Genomic DNA, 22,035 nt, shown 5'->3' on the forward strand with positions numbered 1-22,035 from the left:
TTCATCTATTGATATCAATCGGAACACCTCGGCCTGTATCTATCTCGGAGATGGCCGAGTTGTTGAGAGATTTCGTAGAACATGTCATTTCAAACTCCGCGCAGGGTTACTTCCCTTTGTAAACAGTACAGTAACACTGCCACCACAAGATTTTCATCCAAAATTGGATGAAAACTTTTAATGGCATTTTTTTTAATCATATATATTTATTCTTATATCCGTTCTTAAATAATTACTTTACGCCAGTTGATAGGCATAATATGTTTTATAAAAAAATAACAATTAAAAAAAACATTCGGAAATGTTCGGTCTTTTTTCAAATTCAAGCCCTACAAAGTCCATATCGTGTTGAAGGATGTACGGAAAAGAAATCTCGGAAATTTTTACCTGATATTGAACTTAGTTTTTGGATGATTTCGTCTTCCGTTGCATTTTTTCCTTTTATGGAATAAAATCGTTTATTTTCTAAACAAATGAAACATGTTGCTGGAATTTCTTTTAAAGGTGTTCCGTCCATTTTGTAAATTGCAATCACGTGCCGTTTCTATCATCACGTGATATTTGTGAAGGCAGTGATTACTGTACTGCAAGGGAAGTAACACTGCGCGGAGTTTGATGTCATTTGTGTAGTAGTAATAGTTTAGGTGATGAATTTCATTACTTGTTTGAATGTCAACATTTTTCAGACGATAGAAAGAAAAATATTAAATTGTACTTTTCTCGTAACTCTAATTGTATTAAGTTAGATCAATTAATGAACAGTAAAAACAAAAAAGAACTTATTAAACTGGCTATATTTTGTAAATCCCTTTTATCTAATGTCAAATAGTCATTCTCCTTTAAAAACAATACGACTTATTTGTCTTATTATTTCCTATTATAGGAAACTTTATGTAATATATGTCCACTTTGTTTATATATAATGTTTAATTAATTGTTTGTTAAAGCGTTATTGTTCTGATCACATGGTTGTAATAACCCATGATCTAAATAAATCTTGAAATCTTGAAATCTTGTTATGATTGAGTTGGTTTTTAAAATAAAAAAATAAATAAAAATGATAAGCAGGGCTATTATAAATTAAGGTTTCATTATCAATTAAAGAGTACAGTTTTATAAAACATACAAAAACTTCATATTTTATCACTAAACTATTGAAAGCATTGTTCTGCAATTTATGAACTAGTCCCTAAGTTGGAATATTTCTAAAATAATATCAAATAACTATAAAAGGGCGCCGACTAATAAAAAACTATCAACTAGACATTGTAGCTGTAGCACATTTGTCAGACATAATAACATATTACATGTCATTAGAGATAGCATAATAGCATGCCATTCGGACATAACAACATGTAATTTAGACATAAATAATATCAGTTACATTTAAGGTGTTTCAGCATTATTCAGGTGTGGGGCTCCATGCATTATCACCGTGCCTGATGTATTTTCCGCGAGCCGTGCCCGTTTGTGACCTTGAATATGGTGTGACCTTGACATATACTAAACTGTGTGCAGACGTAAGGCGGGTTGCTAAGTTGTTTAATTATTATTATTATTATTATTATTATTATTATTATTATTATTATTATTATTATTATTATTATTATCAACCGGCCATAAGAGCCAATGCGCTAACAACTAAACCAATTACCCCAAATTGCACGTGTACTTGTATGTGACATTTATTTCGTGCGCTGTAACCTGTTGCTTGCCTTTGCATTTTAGGGTGTGGTAGTTTGTGTTGCAAATCTCTTCCACAGATTGGCCCCGCAGTGAAGCATTCTTATTAGAGTCTACGATAGGACGAGTTTATTAAACTATTATTTATTGTTAGCTGTTAGTGTTATATTTCAAAATATCGCAACAATATTAAATGTTCAATATTAAAAGAAAGGCATACTTTATATGTTGGTCAGGTGTGCCTAATGTATCTTATAGGAACAATACAGAAGTTTTAACAAGCTCTCCCTGGCGTGTATGCAAATAATGTCGGAAATAAGGAATCAGTAAATAGTTCTATGAGATGGCAACGCATCTTACTAAAACTCTGACGTACACTGTACCGTACAACTTGTTCATTTGTTCATAATTATGTGACATATTTGGCAATGATCTTGTGGCAAAAAACTCTTGAACTGGCGTTGAACAAAAACACAATAAACATTAATTACGGGATTAGCATTGCACAAAAAATGTTACTTCATAATTATTATCTCTGCCAGACGACCCCATGCGGTTCTTGGCGAATAAAGCTTCGGTTATATGGCCTATTAACGTATTTAGATGCATGTCACCGATGTCAGCTACGATCTCTAAAAGCTTACACACCCAACTATAACGTTAGTGCCCCGTGTGTTCACATGTATCATGACCTTAGTAAATACAAGGCGCACGGTTACTTGGATTTCAATCTTTATTGCACCGTAGCATACAAGTCCCTGACCATGAACCTCAGGTAAGAACACAGGACACCAAAACCAAGTCCGGAGGTATGCGACAAACAACCTTCTGCAACGAAAACATTCAGTATTATAGATACGATTTGGAACACCATATACCAGGATACAAGTGTGTAACAATAGACTGTGTTTGCGAAATGCTGCTTGAGCGTTTCGTCATTACAAAAAAAACTAAAGTCAATTCTAAGTCTGTCTCAATCTCAATACAGTTTACAACAAAACCGCGTGAAATTATTCAAAAGTTGTACGTTTTACTAGTTTTAAAAGGGCATTCTCTCATAGATAACTGTTTATGTTCATCAACATAATGCACATGATAATGGGCTTTTAAAATTGGTAAAACATTAGTAAGTTTGAATAATGTCATTCTGTTATATGAAAAAATGAGTTGACCATGATATTGAGAAAACCACTTATATGGACTCGCTCATATTTAGTTAAACGCACTTCATATGACGAAATAAATTCTGGCAACTCTTCAAAAAATGTTTATATACGCTCAAATGTTGTCTTTTAAATCCACGATTTTGATAGCCTTAGTAACTCTTTTCAACAAAGGGCTTAAAAGCTTAATTTTCCCCAAGCTTATGTAAGAGTCCTAGTGAGCGAGCGCTTTTGTAATATCAGTTTTCTATTTTTCTTCCCTGTTCCGGCGTGGGTTCGCTCCCCACTAAAACAAGGTTTTTATACTTAAATTGTATTTTTCGGTATTACAGAGTAAAATGATTATAATATCAGTGTTTTCAGATGCAATACCGTGAACAAATAATTTTGGTTAAAAAAACATGAGCGAATCCCTTTAAGTATGGTCGTGATATATGAGCCTGGCATGTGTAAGTTCAAAGCGTAAAGCCGACATCACGGGCACATAAAAATATGAATGTGTGATCAACATCGCACATCAAGCAAACGATTGTATGATTTTAATTATTTATACAATCGATATAACGGTAATAAAGTGTATACAAACATAAGTCAAGGCGCATTTGTGTGCTCCAATGAACATTCACGTAAAACGAAATATTTTGCAAAAGACATTTTAAGTACAAGTATAAGAAGCTACGCGTACATGTACACGCTATGTTCTGCAGCCCCTCTAATACTTTCAGAGCAGAATCTCGGATAATGATAAATAAATTCAAATGTAGTTGTTTTTACTGCCATGAGCTCATATATCTTTGAATTGATATTTTTTTTCTAAGTGTAACTTTGAAGAAAACGGAATACTACATAGTCTCAATGGAGTTCACTGACTTGCGTCTTTAAAGCTGCACTCTCACAGATATACCATTGTTACAACTTTTTTATTTTTTGTCTTGGAAAGGGCAATTTTTTGCGTAAATATCTGCAAACCAATGATATAAGATTGCTCACAAAAAATCAGATCGTAGATTTTCATATTTCCGAAAAGTAATGTTTTATGGCTTAAACCGTTACTAACGGTTTAAGAAAAGTGCATAAAACATCAATTTTTGAACTCAAATATAAAAATCTGCGATCTAATATTTTGTCAGCAGTCTTATATAAATGGTTTCCATGGATTTTTGCAAAAATTGGCTCGTTCCGAGACAAAAAATAAAAAAATGTCAAAACGTTCAATCTGTGAGAGTGCAGCTTTAAAGGTATTGACCAACCTTTCATTTGCTTTTCTCTGAGTAATTTCCTCATAGAACCATCAGCCACTCTGAAATATGAAAGGTTTCTCGCTAATAGGCTTTTTTGTTCAAAGAAAACACATCCAATTTGACGACACTCTGGGCAAATTCACGTCAATAGATTTTAATAATATATGTGACAGCAACCCATCCCTTGAGAAGGAATTGTCGTATTAGAAACCAGAATTACCTCTGTATAATCTAATCATAAAGGTTCATGCAGATGTGGGAAAATAACCTATATCCAAAATTCTAATGTTATTAAATTAAACAAATATTATGCATAATGTGTAGATATGCAAGAAGTGCATTGATACTAACAAATTAAATTATTAAAACTGCATGTTGACTAGATTTATTATGATTTATTGTTCAATTGTTTGAACAGTTTATGATAAAAGGCGAAAACATATTTACGTTTCGTAGTCATCTTCTTCTGGGAAAATCTGCGCTCGAGCGCGTTTTGTTGTCTTGAGGAGATCCTGAAGGGCGGAGGAGAACGAAGGCCTCCGGAAACAGCCGAGTCGCTTGTCCGGCCAGCCAAGCACCATCTGAATCCAGTCCGGCCGGTAAAAGTCCTCGAATCCCAGCGGCCCGCATAACACCGCTGACAAAGTAAGCAGTTAAATGATCAATACAAAAACGAATTTATGTATACGTATCATTGTTATTATATGATATGGCTTTATTTAAGATTCCAAAGACGATGTTTAGTGGAAACACAAATTATGGGAAATAACTTCTGAATTCAATCAATGGCAACAACATAATGAGCATTTTCTCTTTGTCACAGTTAAATATAATAATTAACACAGTTCATCTATTCATTTTTTGTGATAATACGATGTACAATACTGAGACTGACTTTGCTCGAGAAAGAGGTCCTTGCGGAAAGAGTTGACGTCACCTGGCGCTGCGAGCTGGCGGGACTCGTGGAAGATACGCGCGCACATAGTCTGTTGAGCGGCGCGCACCTGTCCGCTACGATCAGAACCCTCCACCGCTTCCCGACATTCCATCTATAAGGCATAATTAGTGAATAACATTAAACATATTGTTTCCAATGACTACATTTTCAGATCTATCCCGCTTCTGTCTGCGTCATAACATATTAACTATTACGACAAAAGTGGTAGACCATCGGAGCAGTTGGTTGTGGCACACTGAATATTTTCTTTGTAAATTGCTTAAATGTATCAATTATATTGCCAGAAACATAAATCACGGTATTCATAAAAAGAATAATGGAAAGATAAAGAGATAATGCTTTGTAAGGAAACCGATCCCATCCCTCGCTCATTGAAAATACACAGAAAGACATTTCGAGATTAAAATAATGAAATAATGATGAAAATGATAATAGATAATATTACATATGTCATTTTTCTCCTTGAAAGCCATACAAAGATGTTCCATTTTACTATCGCGCTTCTGTTATCATACTGGTATTATTAAATTTTATCAATGAAAATAACGCGAGATTCAACTTTACACTATCGCATAATTTTTAACTTAAAATGCTTAAAAACTGCGAGATTTTATTTTCATTTCAGCGCTTTTTTTGTTCTTGTTGATACAGTTACACCTTGATATATATTTCTTTCATGACACTCGATTTTACATTTCCATTCCTTCGTTATGGATTTTGAGGAGAAAACGTATAAGTTTACAGAATCAAAGTTTGAAATCAAATAACAAAATATTGCGTTCTTTTTTATTCTTATGCAGTTTCATCGGGCGATGGACGACCGCGATGTCACTGAAAGAATTCCGTTGATGAATAAGTTAGGCTATCATTGTATTATGTATATGATAACCTTTCAAAAACATAGACGAGTACCTGTGATTAAAGTTGGTTTTTACACAATATTAAAACTCTTGAACTCAACCATAAGGGCGTAGATCACCATGACCATATGTATTGTATGTTTTCCAGGAACAAAGTAAATGTCATTTTGTTATCAAGTTAAACTGATCACCACTGTATTGACATGGCTGACCATTGTTATCTTGTACTACGCCTTGGATGCGCGTGTCTCACATCAATCATGATTCAATTACAAGGGCAGGTTGTCAAAGATCACCGATAAATTATGACTGTCTTGTAATGTATCAGTCAATAGTAAACACGGACCCCAGATCCAGGGAATTACGGGGTTTTCGGTCCAGCCAATCCCAGGTAAAATCCCCGCTCTACACCCTGGGGACATCATAAGTAAGGCCCATGCATTCCCCGTTAATTTTGGCGCGAAAACAAAACCATCCCATTTACTCGGTACTGCGGGGCCACCTGGAAGGTAAAAACATGGCCCATTCCCTCCGCTATCCCCGGTAACCCCCGGACCTGAGGGGGGGGGGGGTACAATTGGCTGGTGCATAATATCATTGTATGGCTTTTCCGTTTATTTAACATCCGGGAAGTTACCGTGACACAGAGGCAAATAAAAATGATTTGGTTTGTTATTTTTCTTGACCCCTTCTCTGATACAGCAAATATGGTTACTAGAACAAAAAGGCATTTTGACATTTTTTTTCTTTTCTATACGCCACTGTTTCTATACCCATAGCAATGGCACGCACGTGTTCTATGAAGATGAAGAATAGCAGCTGGTGGGTGAGGAAGTAGCCGCCCGTCCCCTCCCGTGTCATATAGTCCCAGCAGTCAGACGTCGTGTTACACTTCGCCAGCGTCCTGGAGCAGATAGGAGCGGTATATGAGCTTCTTAATTTATATATTAGAAAATTAGAGTATTTTTCAAGTTATGGAGATGAGTATGTAGATTGTCGATGGGGCTTGAAAAGGTACTTCAGCACAATAACCATTCACTTCAAATATATTTCCCTTTGTGATTTGCAAACTTTTAATAATTATCCTTAAAAAATAGTGTCATCACCAAGTGTCTTACTGTTACAAACCAATGTTTCTAGCTAGTCGTGCCTACCTGCCGCCCTCCTCGTAGGTGCCCATGAGCCGCGCATAGCAGGCGTCCCCGCGCTCCTCGTCGTAAGACAGGCTGTTTTCTTGCCCGTCGCCCACCTTCGAGAACGTCCGGGGCTCGTATGGAAGTACATACGGCTGGTCTATTGTAGCGTGGAACCTGCAAAGCAATACGCATTTCCATTGACGTTTTGTATACACGTGGAAAAGTGCCAGATCGTAAGGCTTAAATCTCCCCGTCTCCAGGCGTAACCCCGTCTCCAGGCGTAACCCCGTCTCCGGGCGTAACCCCGTCCTTGGCGTAAAGTGCTTCGTAAAGACATTTATTGGTATAGGGCAAATTACACCAATTCGGAAGTGCCTAATCATTGTTACATGTATAATTTCTTTTAATTAACACATGCCAGAGATCAAAGCATGGTTATACCATCTCAGACCATAGACTACCTACATCTTTATAGGTTTGAAAGCTAAATAGTTTGTGATTTCAAAACAAGCTGAACATGCTGGATCTACTTAATCTATTGTTTTGTCTACATTTGCACGCGTTGTTTGTACTCGTACGCCGACTATGGTCATTTCACCGTATACACAGTGGTTTATTTTTTTTCTCCCATGAGCAACGTAACTTTTTTCTGACTTTGTTTTATGTTTAGTACACAAGTGCCATATATGGTGTTGGGGTCGCGCATGACTAAAATCACCGTTATCTTGCGTGCAAATTAGTCAATTTTTTTAGGTGTTTGACCTATAGATTATATCTGAAACTTGACTGGTATCTCTTGCACTCCATAGCAGCGTAAGGTTTACGACTAAGACAGCGTATTAAACAAACGAAACAACAATATGTAAGGGGATACTGAGAGCTTTATTGCTACCATCAACTAACTACAGCTCCAAACTAATTAGAAGCGCGCACATAACAATAATGAACCTGATCGGCGCAACTAATCAATAAATCATTATTGAAGCATTCACAATAGCATTTTACAACACACATAACACATTAATAGTAAATAATCAAAACAATATGAATGAATGAATGAGTGAATACATCGTCCAATCCACTCAAGTAGTTGTAGGGTAGTAGAAGGCAGACGTTAATCGTCTGTAACTTGACTGGTATCTCGAGCACTCCATAGCACCGTAAGGTTTACGACTAAGACAGCTTATTTAAACAGGCCTTAGAATAATAGAACTTTCTTGATATTGCTTTTAAAAAACGACCAATGAATGATCATTGTCTGCAATATGTACCATTAAAGGTTGTTCCAACCAGATTTTTACGGGCAGTTCGTTATGACATGTACCTTACCAAATTATTCCTCATTTCGGCATTCGCGACGCCTCGGAGACATTGCGGAGTAACAAATGCGAGATAAATGGTGGCAATTTAGGGCCGTTAGACGCAGTTTTGCAGTCACAGGAACGTGACCAGACGACGGAATGATCTAGTGTCTACCATAAACCGTTCCATTATGAAAATGTCTTACGACACCATTTTCTACATTTTGAAATATGATTCTTATGAGAAATGCTATGTCCGCAAATAGGAAAAACAGTGAAGCAGAAAACTGAGTGTTTCGTATGTTTATGTCATACGACAACCGTTATGTACATACAGGTAAATTGCAGCTGAAGTAGTAAACAATTCATATAAGACCACATGTATACACTCTTTTAAGGCATATACATTGTGTATATGTATATCGATGCACTATTCAATATACAATAGTTCTAGTTTACTTAAAAAAGACATGATTTGTTTCGAGAAAAACTGCGCCTTTAAGAGGCGTATACAATATAAACGTTAAAATACAGCTAAAACGAAAGATTTGTTCTATAGTCTACCTGTTATAGTATTGCGGATCCTCATCCTTGAGGTAGGGGAGAGCCGCGTCCGCAGCGGTGTTGAGGAGCGCCTCAAGCTCCCGGAGGCGCGCCAGGAGGCGGCTGTCGCACGCGCGTCGCTCACACTCACGCACCGCACTCTTTAACTGACCTAGCGGGGATAGAGGTAGACTAATCATTAGAGTCTTTCATATGCATACGTCACAAAATCTGGAACAACATTTGAAGCATACCTGCAAAGGAAAAGGGTATGCATTTAAAAAAATGTTTTATACTGGACAAGATCCCCATTAAAGCAAATGCATTAATAATCACGCCAAAGTGACCTGCCGAGGGGAGGAGTGTATGTAAACATATTTCACATACAGTACACACACAGTAATATCTGGATAAGCGTTTTGTTATGTTAGTACATTGTACTTGAGTCTGAGGCTGAGTCTCTGAACATGTAATGCCACTGGAATGTAAATATACTCATTTGTAAATTGGTCCCTGTCATTCCTTCGCAGGAATCATGGAAATGAACATGCCATTATGATACAGTCCCTGGAAATATCATGGCAATTTATTGTCAACGAGAGCGAAATACTATTAATAATGTACTAGGATAATTGGCAGAATAAATGCTAATTGATGCGGAATGTCTTTTAGATAAGCTGGTTAAGAATTTCTTTAAAATGAGCCACCAGTTTCTGTTCTGCCTTTCATTAACATTTTCAACTCATTTCGAATGATGGCATAGGATATGATGGGTGGAGGCGTAGCGCCTTTTCACGTAGCTTTGGGTAAACTTTGAAGAAAGCGGCTGACGACCCTATGACATTATAATAATTCGTGACATAATTTGCGTTCGCATATGTGTACTGTTGTAAAGAAAAGAAATGAATAACGGCACTATTTTGAATCGTTCGAACAGTCAATCATAAAAGTAAAATACTGGTTGCAATTCATCCTTTTGAGTATGTTCCAAGACTAGATGCTGTATTATGGCCGATCGCATTCTAAAAGTAGTGTGTCAGTGTCCAACCTGTTTCTACGCCAGTTTATTTTTTTCCCACTCAGGAAATTCCAAATACCAAGGTATTGTATTGTTCCTGTATAAAGCTGCATGGTTAAGCTATAAAGGCGTTTAGTGTATAAATATAATATATCTGCAGAAGAATGAAACAGGATGTTGTAAAGAATGAATTGTCATTAAATTGGGCTGTTCATCGTCCGTCGATTGAATGTCTAACATGATTTGGTTGTGAAGGAACTTCATTTACTTCCCGGTATCCGGTGTCTGGCCAAGAGTATTAAGACTAGATGCTGTATTATGGTCGATCGCATTCTAAAAGTAGTGTGTCAGTGTCCAACCTGTTTCTACGCCAGTTTATTTTTTTCCCACTCAGGAAATTCCAAATACCAAGGTATTGTATTGTTCCTGTATAAAGCTGCATGGTTAAGCTATAAAGGCGTTTAGTGTATAAATATAATATATCTGCAGAAGAATGAAACAGGATGTTGCAAAGAATGAATTGTCATTAAATTGGGCTGTTCATCGTCCGTCGATTGAATGTCTAACATGATTTGGTTGTGAAGGAACTTCATTTACTTCCCGGTATCCGGTGTCTGGCCAAGAGTATTATATTTTGTCCCAGAGTGTCAGATTTCGAAAGCGATCAGGGCCTGTCTTGCAAAAATATTCAATACTCAAATATAGACTACACTAGACCAACATTGGAATTTATCACATATACTTTTAACTCTGATATCGACTTGATATTTGCAATATATGTACATGTATATGCATGACATTGATTGAATTGCAATAACGGTAAGGATAAAGATGCACTCTTACTCCCGAACAAGATTTAACACAATTAAAACAATGACCTAAAAGGATGAATAAATGTCGAAAACAATGGTACTTATGAGGGATACCGAGTATAATTTAAAAGAAAGGTGCAGAAAACATGGTATTTCTTATTTATGACATCATAGAAGAACATAGTAAATCTTTTAGCATTCACCAATCATTTATTATTTTTGCGTTTTCAGCTATAAAATACACGGTTTCAATCTTCCTATCAGTAATTAATATTTTCCATAAATGTATTTTAAGAAAGCAGTTAAAGGTTTATCATTCAAAATTTATGTTTTTTATACATATGTATGTATTTGTTTTGAATAAGAGTGTCACTTTAGCATGATACCAGCACTATTATGCGAACCTGGTGCATGTCTATAAAATATAGATGCCTGTTTTGCTTAGTTATTGCTTGGTATATTTTTATTCTCGATTGTTCATCCTATTATAAAACATTGAAAAAGTAGTGCTAGGTACTTGGAATACCAACGTTTGTTACTAAGTGAAAACGGATAAAGGATCTTTTAAAACAATGCGGAGTGAAATAGTTTCTTTCACATGACAATGTTTTTGAATTGACAACTATTGAGACACTGACAAACCGACAATGCAACCAACATTGAAATAATTGAAACAAAGGAAATCCATACTCCTTTCTAATATATTAAGTTTTGTTATTACATGATTCCGTTGATTTTTTACTTTTTTCTCTATTGAATTCAGTTAGTTTATACCATACACTAGATCGAGAAGTTTGAACATTCCTTCAACTCTAATCATTTTTGAACAAACCTTCCTTGATACGTGTATTTACAGAAGAAGATAACGACTCACCCTGGCCCAATCTTAGTCCAAATAGTCCATCCACATTTATGGCGCTGTAGTCTTCCGCGAAAAAGTCCAGCGTATGTTTTACAGCGTTCACCACTCTCGTCAGCAGAACGTTTTCAGTTGGCGGAACCGTCAACACGCCACCGAGTAACGTTAACGTGAGAAACGCGAGCATCCGCGTGTATCGACTATGGCAAACTACAGTAGAAATCCTTTACCTAACAGTATACATGTACGACCTCAGACAAATAGTGCTGTTATCAAATTTTGTGAACATTGCAGCTGTGTCACCATTTCGGACTGACTCTATAATTGCCGATAGATTATATATTTCCTAATCTGGTATCTATTTTGTTATAAACCACTGAATTATTTGCTTAATCTTTTGCGTTCCTAGTTCTATGTATATCTCCTCATTATGTTTAATCATAAGTAAAACCTTGTCAAATTTATAAACATATTTCTTATCGCGCTCCAAATTGATCAGTGTGTTAGCGGTGGATGCAGTAATCCAAATGGCTGGCGACAGGGACGCGGGGACATCTACGGCTTCCAGTAATGTGGTTAAAGTGCTCAGCCTTTCTCAGTCTTCTTTGTTCATGTGACATTCTCGTTTACAGTAGACGAATAGGAAATGTTTCGATTTTTAAATTGCATTAAGTGTGACATTTGCATTATTATAAAAAATATCCCCACTTCCAAAACGTGTTCCGACCTTCTTTAATCCCCAACTTAGTATATCATAAAATAAATAATGTCATAAAAACATGACGTTATAATCGGAAAAGAGTTCCTGTTCATGGTGGCATTTCCCGTGTTGTATACATGTTAAATGAAATGGCCGGAATATTGTATAAATGTTGTAATGCTGGGGTTTGACTTGTGTCATAATCATCGAGTAAACCCTATGACATGGGGTAGGCATCATAAGCAACATGTATACATGTACTGCTACCATATTGACATAATTTATGTCAAATAGGTGACACATAGATAATGTTGTATTATTGTAACATACCATATGACAAATAAGTACAGAATAGAATGTGCTTGTTAATCGGCAAAAGGCTAACTGAATGATAAATTACTGCCACAAATTTAACGATAATACACACATAAATAATAAACACGACTGGATAAAAACGGCTTTAGAAGAAATGTGATTTATCAAACCCACGGCAGGATGGTTGGCATTTGATCGTAATAAATAGTTATTGATAAAAAGGCTCTTTTCATTTCTTTCATTCCTTACTACAATCATTCCCATAAATGTGTTTATCGTATAAGCAGGATGTTAGAAAAAATATGAAGTATTAATTTCCTATGTCCCTGCGTAAAACATTTCAGAACAATAATTGACATTGAAAATTAAAAAACGCAGATGTTTAACGAAATAAAACTTTCTTAAGGCGAGTAAGTAATAACTTATATTTATTCCAGTGTCAAAACACATTAGTCTGCAGAACTTTATTACTCACACCAATTTGGAATTGATAACGCATTGATACTGCAAGGCTCGCTTTAATCTTATTTCATGAATTAAATAAGGAAAACTATAATAATTTTTTTATATAAAATGTTGAATAAATGTTTAGTGTGGGCGCGCACATGCGTGCTTGTGCGTGCGTGTGTGCGTGCATGTGCGTGCGTAAGCGTATGCATTCGCGCGTGCGTGTCTCTTTGCAGTCTTTATATATTATAGGCAGCCATTTATAAAACAATGAAATATCGCACCCCTGCATGGTTAAGGCTTTGTTCGTTTGATCTCAAAACGGTTCATGTCCGGAAGAAATATAACATGATTCTGTTGAAAGTTTTTAGCATTTTCGCTGGTGCTTATGTGCATTTTTCATTTGTGCTTATCTGTATTATGCGCTGGTGCTTATCTGCATCATGCGCTGGTGCTTATCTGCATTATGCGCTGGTGCTTATCTGCATTATGCGCTGGTGCTTATCTGCATTATGCGCTGGTGCTTATCTGCATTATGCACTGGTGCTTATCTGCATTATGCGCTGGTGTTTATCTGCATTATGCGCTGGTGCTTATCTGCATTATGCGCTGGTGCTTATCTGCATCATGCGCTGGTGCTTATCTGCATTATGCGCTGGTGCTTATCTGCATTAGTCGCTAGCGTGTAAATGCATTTTGCGCTGTTGCTTATCTGCATCATGCACTGGTGTTTATCTGCATTATGCGCTGGTGCTTATCTGCATCTTGCACTTGTGCTTATCTGCATTATGCGCTGGTGCTTATCTGCATTGTCCATTGGTGCTTATCTGCATTTTGCGCTGGTGTTCATTTGCATTATGTGCTGGCGTTTATCTGCATTATGCGCTGGTGCTTATTTGTATTATTCGCTGGTGCTTATCTGTATTATGCGCTGGTGCGCTAGTGCTTATCTGAAGTATGCGCTGGTGCTTATCTGCATTATGCGCTGGTGATAATCTGCATTATTCGCTGGTGCTTATCTGCATTATTCGCTGGTGCTTATCTGCATTATTCGATGGGGCTTCTCGACATTATTCGCTGGTGCTTATCTGCATTATTCGATGGTGCTTATCTGCATTATTCGCTGCTCCTTATCTGCAGTTTGGATGCAATGTTAACATCGTCTGCGAAGAGGAACCATGCTCTTTGTTCATGAAGGCGTGAAAGTGAAGGCGAAATGACAAGCTAATTAAAATCGAACCTATGGTTTCTTGTTTATTGGTAAAGTCTATCAGATAAACATAAAAAACTATGAATCACAAGTTGTAAAGATAAACACAACATTGTTAATGCTTTATTCTTTCAGCATATCTATGGAAATCCCTTCTCTATAATGGCTTTTGAACAGGGGACATATAGTCAGTGTCCACTTCTGTTCGAAGCGGTTACTTCCCTTTGCAATACAGCCATCTCTGCTCTCGTTAAGGGAGATCACAGTGCGGGAGTCTGATGGACTCCGTTGCGTCAGTGACGCCTCTCTCGATTGAACAGCGCTTTCTCCAGCCCCATAAAGGGAGCTTCGATGGCCAGAGACAGAACAAAGGCCAGAGCAAACGACCCAAGCAAACTACCAAGGAAGAAAAACGTCTGAAAAAGAGAATGTATTACAATTAAAAATGGAAACCTGTGAAGTGGTTGTATTGCGCGAAATGTATAGGTAAATTGTACGTGATTCCATTTTATTGTTTAAGGTATAATTGTGTTCAAAAATGGCAATGTTTTTAATAGGTGATTGTTTTCGACTGTTTTGACCATGGTTACAAAATGACTGTATACATGAAATGAGAATTATTTCCAACTGGCTGTATATCGTATACCTCTTCCATGTCGGTGAGGTATATGGCCTCTCGTTTCCCTGCATAATACACCATCATCAGGGCGGGGTGGACCAGGTAGGCGGTGTATGTGAGCCGACTGAGGGGGACGAACGCCTTCCACGACAGCAACGTGTTCACAAAACCTGCAATATAATTATTACAATTTAATTATCAATATAGTGTACAATACGTTAAGGTTAGACAACGCACTTGCCAACTAATTCACGTTTCAAAACTGAAAAAGTCTTGAAGTCACCAAGCCAGCAAAGCGAATGCTGAGGAAGTGAAGCAAGTGTTGTTTTAAAAGATGATCATGTATTATACATGTACAACCATTTGATGACGTACAGCACCCATGAATTATTCATATAAGACAAGTTACAGCTTATGCCGAAACGTTTCTATTAAGGTCTTTCTAATTAGGTATCAATTGGACAATTAAGTGAACTTTTGATGGTGGTGACACCAAATTATTTTGGTACTTTTTGAAAGATATTTATAAGTTGTTGGCATTAAAAAGTTGCACAATAGGTCATTTATCGTCCAATGAAAAACGACACCTACTTACCTACCAACTTATCACCTACATATGTTTTCAGGTATAATTATAAGTTAGAGTCATTACACAATACCATTTACATGATACTAGAATCATAAGGTGTTATTTCTCATACAATTTTAACAGAATTACCATTTGCTCGATTAAATGACAAACTTATATGTGCTTCGAATCCCTTTAGTGTGCCTATATCTTTGTCTGAGAAACCATTCAATTATATCAAAGACTTATTCCCTACCTCCGTAGCCGGTGCAGCAGGCGTATATAACCCAGGAGACACCCACCGCCCAGACGGTGCTGTGGGTGGCAGTGTAGAGGGCGGACTCGTATCGCGAGGGGATGTGGACACCCCGTACTGAGTCGTAGTTACCGTATAGTACCGACATGCAGCAGACCGCCGCCAAAGCCCAGCCCAGCAGCACCCGCACCTGTCGACATGATAAAAACAATATATTTTCCAAATGTACAACCACGTGCAGGTGGCAACTGAAGTCGGTTGAAGACTTTTTATCTCGAGGTCAAATCGGAGAAAAGTATAGAGAAGCTATGGCACAAAAAAAGGAAAATGCTAGGAACGAATTTCAGATGGCATTACCCGACTCATCCGTGTCTTGCCGTCTGTCTTGTACAATATATACCCAAGGAGCATCCCAACGACGTATGGCCCGATCCTGCAGTATGGCTTTACGTAGTAGTCGTCGAAATATTGACCAATTTTGCTTGAAAGGGATCGCAAACATAGGAGAAAAAGGCAACAAAATGATCAGAACGATACACTAGTAGCTAGCAATATTTTAGAAGTTATGAGTAAAATCAAAAGCGTCGCGCTACAGTCATTAATATTAAACAAATTTACTAAAGACATTATTACTCACGTGTTCCCAGCAGGGGTCACGAAGGTCATTGGAAGATCATTGATGGAGGCGATGAGACCGGAAGCCAGCATGGTAGCGACAAGGAACACTAGACACACAGCCACACCCAATACGCCCGAACTGGAAGTAGAAATATATTGATTATATACAGGACATTAATTGTTGGCATACACCACACAGTGGAGACGACGGCGCTGGAAATCAGCATCGTGATTCGGCGAAAAGGGACACGATGTACACAGCCACAACCAACAAGCCGGATGTGGAAGTAAAAACATCTGTATTTTCTGAACAAGTATACTCAAAACAGTCGACTACCTGAATGGATAAAATAGAATGGCATTGCATTTGAGCGTTTGTTTTCCAGTACAGTAGACATCCGACGACTCCGATTTGTCTGACGTATCCTAGCTTGTGTGATGAGGTTAAACATCATACTTATTTTGACCATTACATTAAAATGAGATATCAGTACTATTTCAATTTTCCAAATCCAAACCATAGCTTAATACTCAAACCTATTTCTAATATACGCACAAGTATAGCGGTATAATGATGAGCGGGCTTATCAGGTAGAACTGCATGTCGTTGGACAGGTACCAACTCCACGCCATACACTGAAACGGGAATTATAACAATACATCAAACAAAGCTGGACGACTTACTTGGCATATTTCTATATACATATCTACTCTTGATGTGAAAAAGCAAGTCTTACAGATTGCGAATATTTCCTTTTTGATTTTATCAAAATGTAATTAAATAATGAAGTATTGTATATGCTATGCTGCAAGTAATTACCATTTGTCTTTCAATCAACTGCGTTTCTCTCAAACATAATATTATATGTATATGTTATATACTGATAACGAATTTCGTACTGCGGGTAAATCAAGAACGATACGACATAATAGCTTAAAAATACGTGTTTGTGTGATTTATATATCATTTTTGTCTTTATGATGATTAATGTATATGATTTACCGTGATACTTCATGCATCTAAACTGGTTCACCTGTTTGTCGAAATTGATGAGGTTGCTGACGTAGAGGAGGTTTGCCCACCAGTATGTGCAGTTGGTGGGTTCAAAGCCCTGCTGGGGCCACAGGGGTCCGGTGTACAAAAAGCGGGTCAGGGATGCGTACAGGAAGATGAACAGCCCGTACGCCGGGGTCAGTCTGCCGGGGGTGCATGGAGGGGATAAGGGCTAGTAAACGTGTGTATAAGCTAATTGGTCAGTGATTGTAAGAGTGCGTTGGCATGGATACCATTACCAGGATCGATTATTTAAAATATGTCCGATGCTACACCTCTGATAGTATTGTTGAGACATTAAAGAAATTTAGCGTTGAGTATTACACCATAGTATATCGTATATGACACCGGGTGGTAAAGTCTGTGCTTCTAGGGTAGGTCATACATAACCTTTAACTCGTGTTGGCATAGTTACCTCCAGAATCTGTGGAAGTAGAACATGCCCCAGCGAAAGTTTCTGACGCCGCCAACCTTTTTCAACTCTTTCATACTCAAATACGACACCAGTAAACCGCTGTAATAGAAACAGGACAAGCGTGACTACATTAAGAAATATCACAACATCGAAACAATGGTTAATATTGCAAAGTAGATAACAATTTACAAACCTACTAAACCGTCGGATTAACATACAGGTAAACGTTTCCTGTGCTAAACCCTCCAAAAATTGGAGAGCGTAAATCGTTACTCTTGAATGCAATCCTCATCAGAGCGGTAAACCGCTTACATTTCAACGATAAGAATATCAGCGATGGATGCTCCCTTAACGCCCATTTTCAATGAAAAGGCAGAAAATGTTATACAATGTGCTGGTAGAATTATGATTCTTTTGTATTGCACTTCCTCTAATTGCCATATACCTACATTTCAAGTTTTATTTCAATCCCTTTAGTATTTTCCAACACATGGCCCGGACAAGCAACCATGTTTGAAAAAAAGATCAGGTAAAGGAGACATAAATAATATGCAGGTCATACTAGTGGTTCTTGTGTTCTGCACTTCCTCTCATTGCCATCTATTTAAATTTTTATTCAATTTTTGTTTTCCAAGATATAGAACGGCAAAAAAACAAGATATAGAACGGACAAGAAGGCATTTCCGAAAAATATCAGGAGAAAGTTAAAAAAAAAATATGTTGGGCAAGAGAATGGTTCTTGTGCACTGCGCATCCTTTCAGAGCCATCTATCTATAATTAAAAGTGTCATTTAAATCCCTTAAGTATTTTTTTCAAACTATGGCCAGGACAAGCACCGATTATGAAAAAAGGTTGAGGAGAGCTAACTTCATAAGGATGCATGATATATAGGATTATAGTTCTTGTGCACTGCACTTCCTCTCATTCCCATCTATCTAAATACCAAGTTTTATTTCAATACCATCAGTAGTTTTGAAAGACGGACGTACGGACGGACAAAGCGGCGACTATATTTTTTTTTAATTTTCCTCCCTTCGATGAGCATAACAACAATTATATCATTGCGATCACATTTATTCTCTTACCGCCAGAAGCTTAGTCGCAAACAAAGGTGTCAGTGTCATACCTGAGCATGAAGAAAGTATCCACGGAGACGGTGGCGTTCATGATGGCCAGGAAGCTGAACCGGTTCAACATCTTCGTGATAAACGGTAACGTGTTACCTGTGTGGGGACATTGGAATAATTGAGTGAAGCATTTTCCCGCATCGTGGTGTGTTGTTAAAAATGTAAAGCAACTATGAATGCTACTAGCTAGGCTTGTCATGGCCATCCTATTAATACATCTTCACCATTGATAAATGTATGGCTCAGTCTTGCTTCTCAAGAACCGTTTCGTTTGGTCGCTTTATTGAATAGTTGATATTGGCTGATTGAAGTTTATACGTTGAAATACACGTTTGATTGGCAAGGTCGTGTATGCTACTCACGTGTTTGATTGGCAAGGTCGTGTATGCTCCTCACGTGTTTGATTGGCAAGGTCGTGTATGCCACTCACGTGTTTGATTGGCAAGGTCGTGTATGCTACTCACGTGTTTGATTGGCAAGGTCGTGTATGCCACTCACGTGTTTGATTGGCAAGGTCGTGTATGCCACTCACGTGTTTGATTGGCAAGGTCGTGGGTCGTGTATGCTACTCACGTGTTTGATCGTCAAGGTCGTGTATGCTACTCACGTGTTTGATCGTCAAGGTCGTGTATGCTACTCACGTGTTTGATCGTCAAGGTCGTGTATGCCACTCACGTGTTTGATCGTCAAGGTCGTGTATGCTACTCACGTGTTTGATCGTCAAGGTCGTTTATGCTACTCACGTGTTTGATCGTCAAGGTCGTGTATGCTACTCACGTGTTTGATCGTCAAGGTCGTGTATGCTACTCACGTGTTTGATCGTCAAGGTCGTGTATGCTACTCACGTGTTTGATCGTCAAGGTCGTGTATGCTACTCACGTGTTTGATCGGCAAGGTCGTGTATGCTCCTCACGTGTTTGATCGGCAAGGTCGTGTATGCTACTCACGTGTTTGATCGTCAAGGTCGTGTATGCCACTCACAAGTTTGATCGTCAAGGTCGTGTATGCTACTCACGTGTTTAATTGGCAAGGTCGTGTTTGCTACTCACGTGACTGGTAGAGACAGAATGTGAGTGCGTGTCCGAGGATGACCCATGACATGCTGAGGAAGCGGATCCCATTGAGACATCCCAGATTCCCCGCCCTACTCGACGTGTCAAGTATCTTGGAGCCGTTAGTGTACACGGAAAACGCCTGCAGGATTTTACCACAGGTTCCTGTGACCAAGAGACAATATGTAAGCTATGTAGCAAGCGTACTTAGTATTTAAAGCTCTTTAACTCTAACTTTTGATATGACGGTATATCAACAGACCACAACTCCGCGAGCCATATAGCAACCATAAACGTTTTACAAACCTATTACTTAGCGTTATGATTATATTACGTATGTATGCTTTCTTACCAACAACAACGGTGTTATCATGAGCCTGCTCTTTTCTGACGTCCCCGTTTGTCTCGTAAGTCCGATACTTGATGTCCCGGCTCTCCTGGGCGCTGGCGTCCGCAAGAAGTCCTGCTGACTCACCCACTTCTGCCTCCTCCTCATCATGTGACCGGAACAGCTGCCGGATATACACTACGTCATACAATGTGCCGACCACGATGATTAATGCTAGAATGCTAAAAAATACGCTGAAAACGGAAAAAAACATGCATCAAATAATAAAATCACGTAAATGTTCAAGCATCTAATTGTTTGAAATGCTGGTATTATACATGCACATTTTACTTCCTTAGATTTTGCTTTTACAAATAAACGTATTTAACAAAACAGACACAAACTTTTATTTCAATTTTATGTAACTTTTGTCCTTACATTGCAGCGAGGGCCTTGTCGTCGTAGGGCAGATTTGTATTCTGGCAGGAAGTTACCGTAGCCTGTAGCGTCGTGTTCATTGCCTGTGGGATAATTGCCAAAGCTGAAGATAGATGAAGCAATAATAACAACAATAGTTTTCAGAGCAAGTTATCTTCGCCATTAAGTACTTTCAAGAGCAGATTTATAGCATGTAGTTATGAGTACAAATTACATATTCTCGAGTTATAAATCTTTTCACACTTGCTTAAATATGCAGTAAGTTCCATTAATTTGAAATGGTATTATTTAGAGTTTATAACAATTTCAGGGCTGATTTGAAAGCTCAACTACTCACTTGAGTTAATGAGTGTGTTGATGTCCATTTCGGAGCACGTGCTGGGGACACAGAGACCCAATTTTAAAGCAGCGGCAGGCATTCCGTTCCCCTGAAACGTATGAATTTTGCAGGTGCAGTGTACAACAAGACCAACGCAAGCAGAGACCTGACAGTCTCCGCTGACAATGCCACGACAGTGTACAGCAAGACCAGCGCAAGCGGAGACCTGACAATGCCACGACAGTGTACAGCAAGACCATCGCAAGCGTGGACCTGACAATGCCACGGCGGTCATTAGAAGCCTTTTGTGTCGGCGTCTGCCGCGTCGTCGGCGGGCGTGGTGCTCAAAATACTCATTGGTCAGCACAACATAACGTAAAACTTAATGCCCATGTCACCAATATCAATGACAATAAATGGAAGTGTAGTAAGTTTCCAATGTATATGCGTCGAACCTTTTCAAGGTTAATATTCCATTTACGTTGACGAGGGTCGGCATCTGCTTGCAGTGCTTATGTTGTACACTGTTGTGGCATTATCAGCCCTCCACTTGCGCTAATCTTGTTGTACATTGTCGTGGCATTGTCAGGTCCACGCTTGCGATGGTCTTGCTGTACAAGACTTGCAAGGCTTGCAAGCGTGGACCTGACAATGCCACGACAATGTACAACAAGATTAGCGCAAGTGGAGGGCTGATAATGCCACAACAGTGTACAACATAAGCACTGCAAGCAGATGCCGACCCTCGTCAACGTAAATGGAATATTAACCATGAAAAAGATTCGACGCATATACATTGGAAACTTACTACACTTCCATTTATTGTCATTGATATTGGTGACATGGGCATTAAGTTTCACGTTATGTTGTGCTGACCAATGAGTATTTTGAGCACCACGCCCGCCGACGACGCGGCAGACGCCGACACAAAAGGCTTCTAATGACCGCCGAGGACGAGGCAGGCGCCGACGCCCTAGCTTTCTTTTTCCATTGG

The 22,035-nt window shown here is 38.3% G+C and overlaps 2 protein-coding genes across 2 annotated transcripts in view; both read right to left on the reverse strand.

The window, feature by feature from the left end:
- Window positions 1-2,402: 2,402 nt before the first annotated feature.
- On the reverse strand, window positions 2,403-12,156 carry LOC128232953 (UPF0764 protein C16orf89 homolog). Its single transcript, XM_052946765.1, has 8 exons — window positions 11,590-12,156; window positions 8,907-9,057; window positions 7,060-7,215; window positions 6,698-6,809; window positions 4,983-5,136; window positions 4,535-4,724; window positions 4,097-4,146; window positions 2,403-2,511 (listed from the first exon to the last, which is right to left on the reverse strand). The coding sequence occupies exons 1-8, from the start codon at window positions 11,759-11,761 to the stop codon at window positions 2,417-2,419; spliced, it is 1,080 nt and encodes a 359-aa protein (XP_052802725.1). The 5' UTR covers window positions 11,762-12,156; the 3' UTR covers window positions 2,403-2,416.
- A 2,121-nt stretch (window positions 12,157-14,277) lies between these two features.
- Window positions 14,278-22,035, reverse strand: part of LOC128230945 (nose resistant to fluoxetine protein 6-like) — a 29,585-nt gene continuing 21,827 nt past the window's right edge. The window contains exons 15-27 of the mRNA XM_052943375.1: window positions 21,060-21,150; window positions 20,723-20,825; window positions 20,309-20,538; window positions 19,954-20,121; window positions 18,904-19,000; window positions 17,777-17,875; window positions 17,342-17,504; window positions 16,864-16,943; window positions 16,327-16,446; window positions 16,047-16,170; window positions 15,690-15,879; window positions 14,893-15,035; window positions 14,278-14,662 (exon numbers count right to left, since the gene is read on the reverse strand). Of these exons, the coding sequence (XP_052799335.1) occupies window positions 14,540-14,662; window positions 14,893-15,035; window positions 15,690-15,879; window positions 16,047-16,170; window positions 16,327-16,446; window positions 16,864-16,943; window positions 17,342-17,504; window positions 17,777-17,875; window positions 18,904-19,000; window positions 19,954-20,121; window positions 20,309-20,538; window positions 20,723-20,825; window positions 21,060-21,150 (1,731 nt within the window). The 3' untranslated portion in view covers window positions 14,278-14,539. The remainder of the gene's footprint in view (window positions 14,663-14,892; window positions 15,036-15,689; window positions 15,880-16,046; window positions 16,171-16,326; window positions 16,447-16,863; window positions 16,944-17,341; window positions 17,505-17,776; window positions 17,876-18,903; window positions 19,001-19,953; window positions 20,122-20,308; window positions 20,539-20,722; window positions 20,826-21,059; window positions 21,151-22,035) is intronic.

Source organism: Mya arenaria, chromosome 4 (genome assembly GCF_026914265.1).
Source record: "Mya arenaria isolate MELC-2E11 chromosome 4, ASM2691426v1".
Taxonomy (NCBI): Eukaryota; Metazoa; Mollusca; class Bivalvia; order Myida; family Myidae; genus Mya; species Mya arenaria.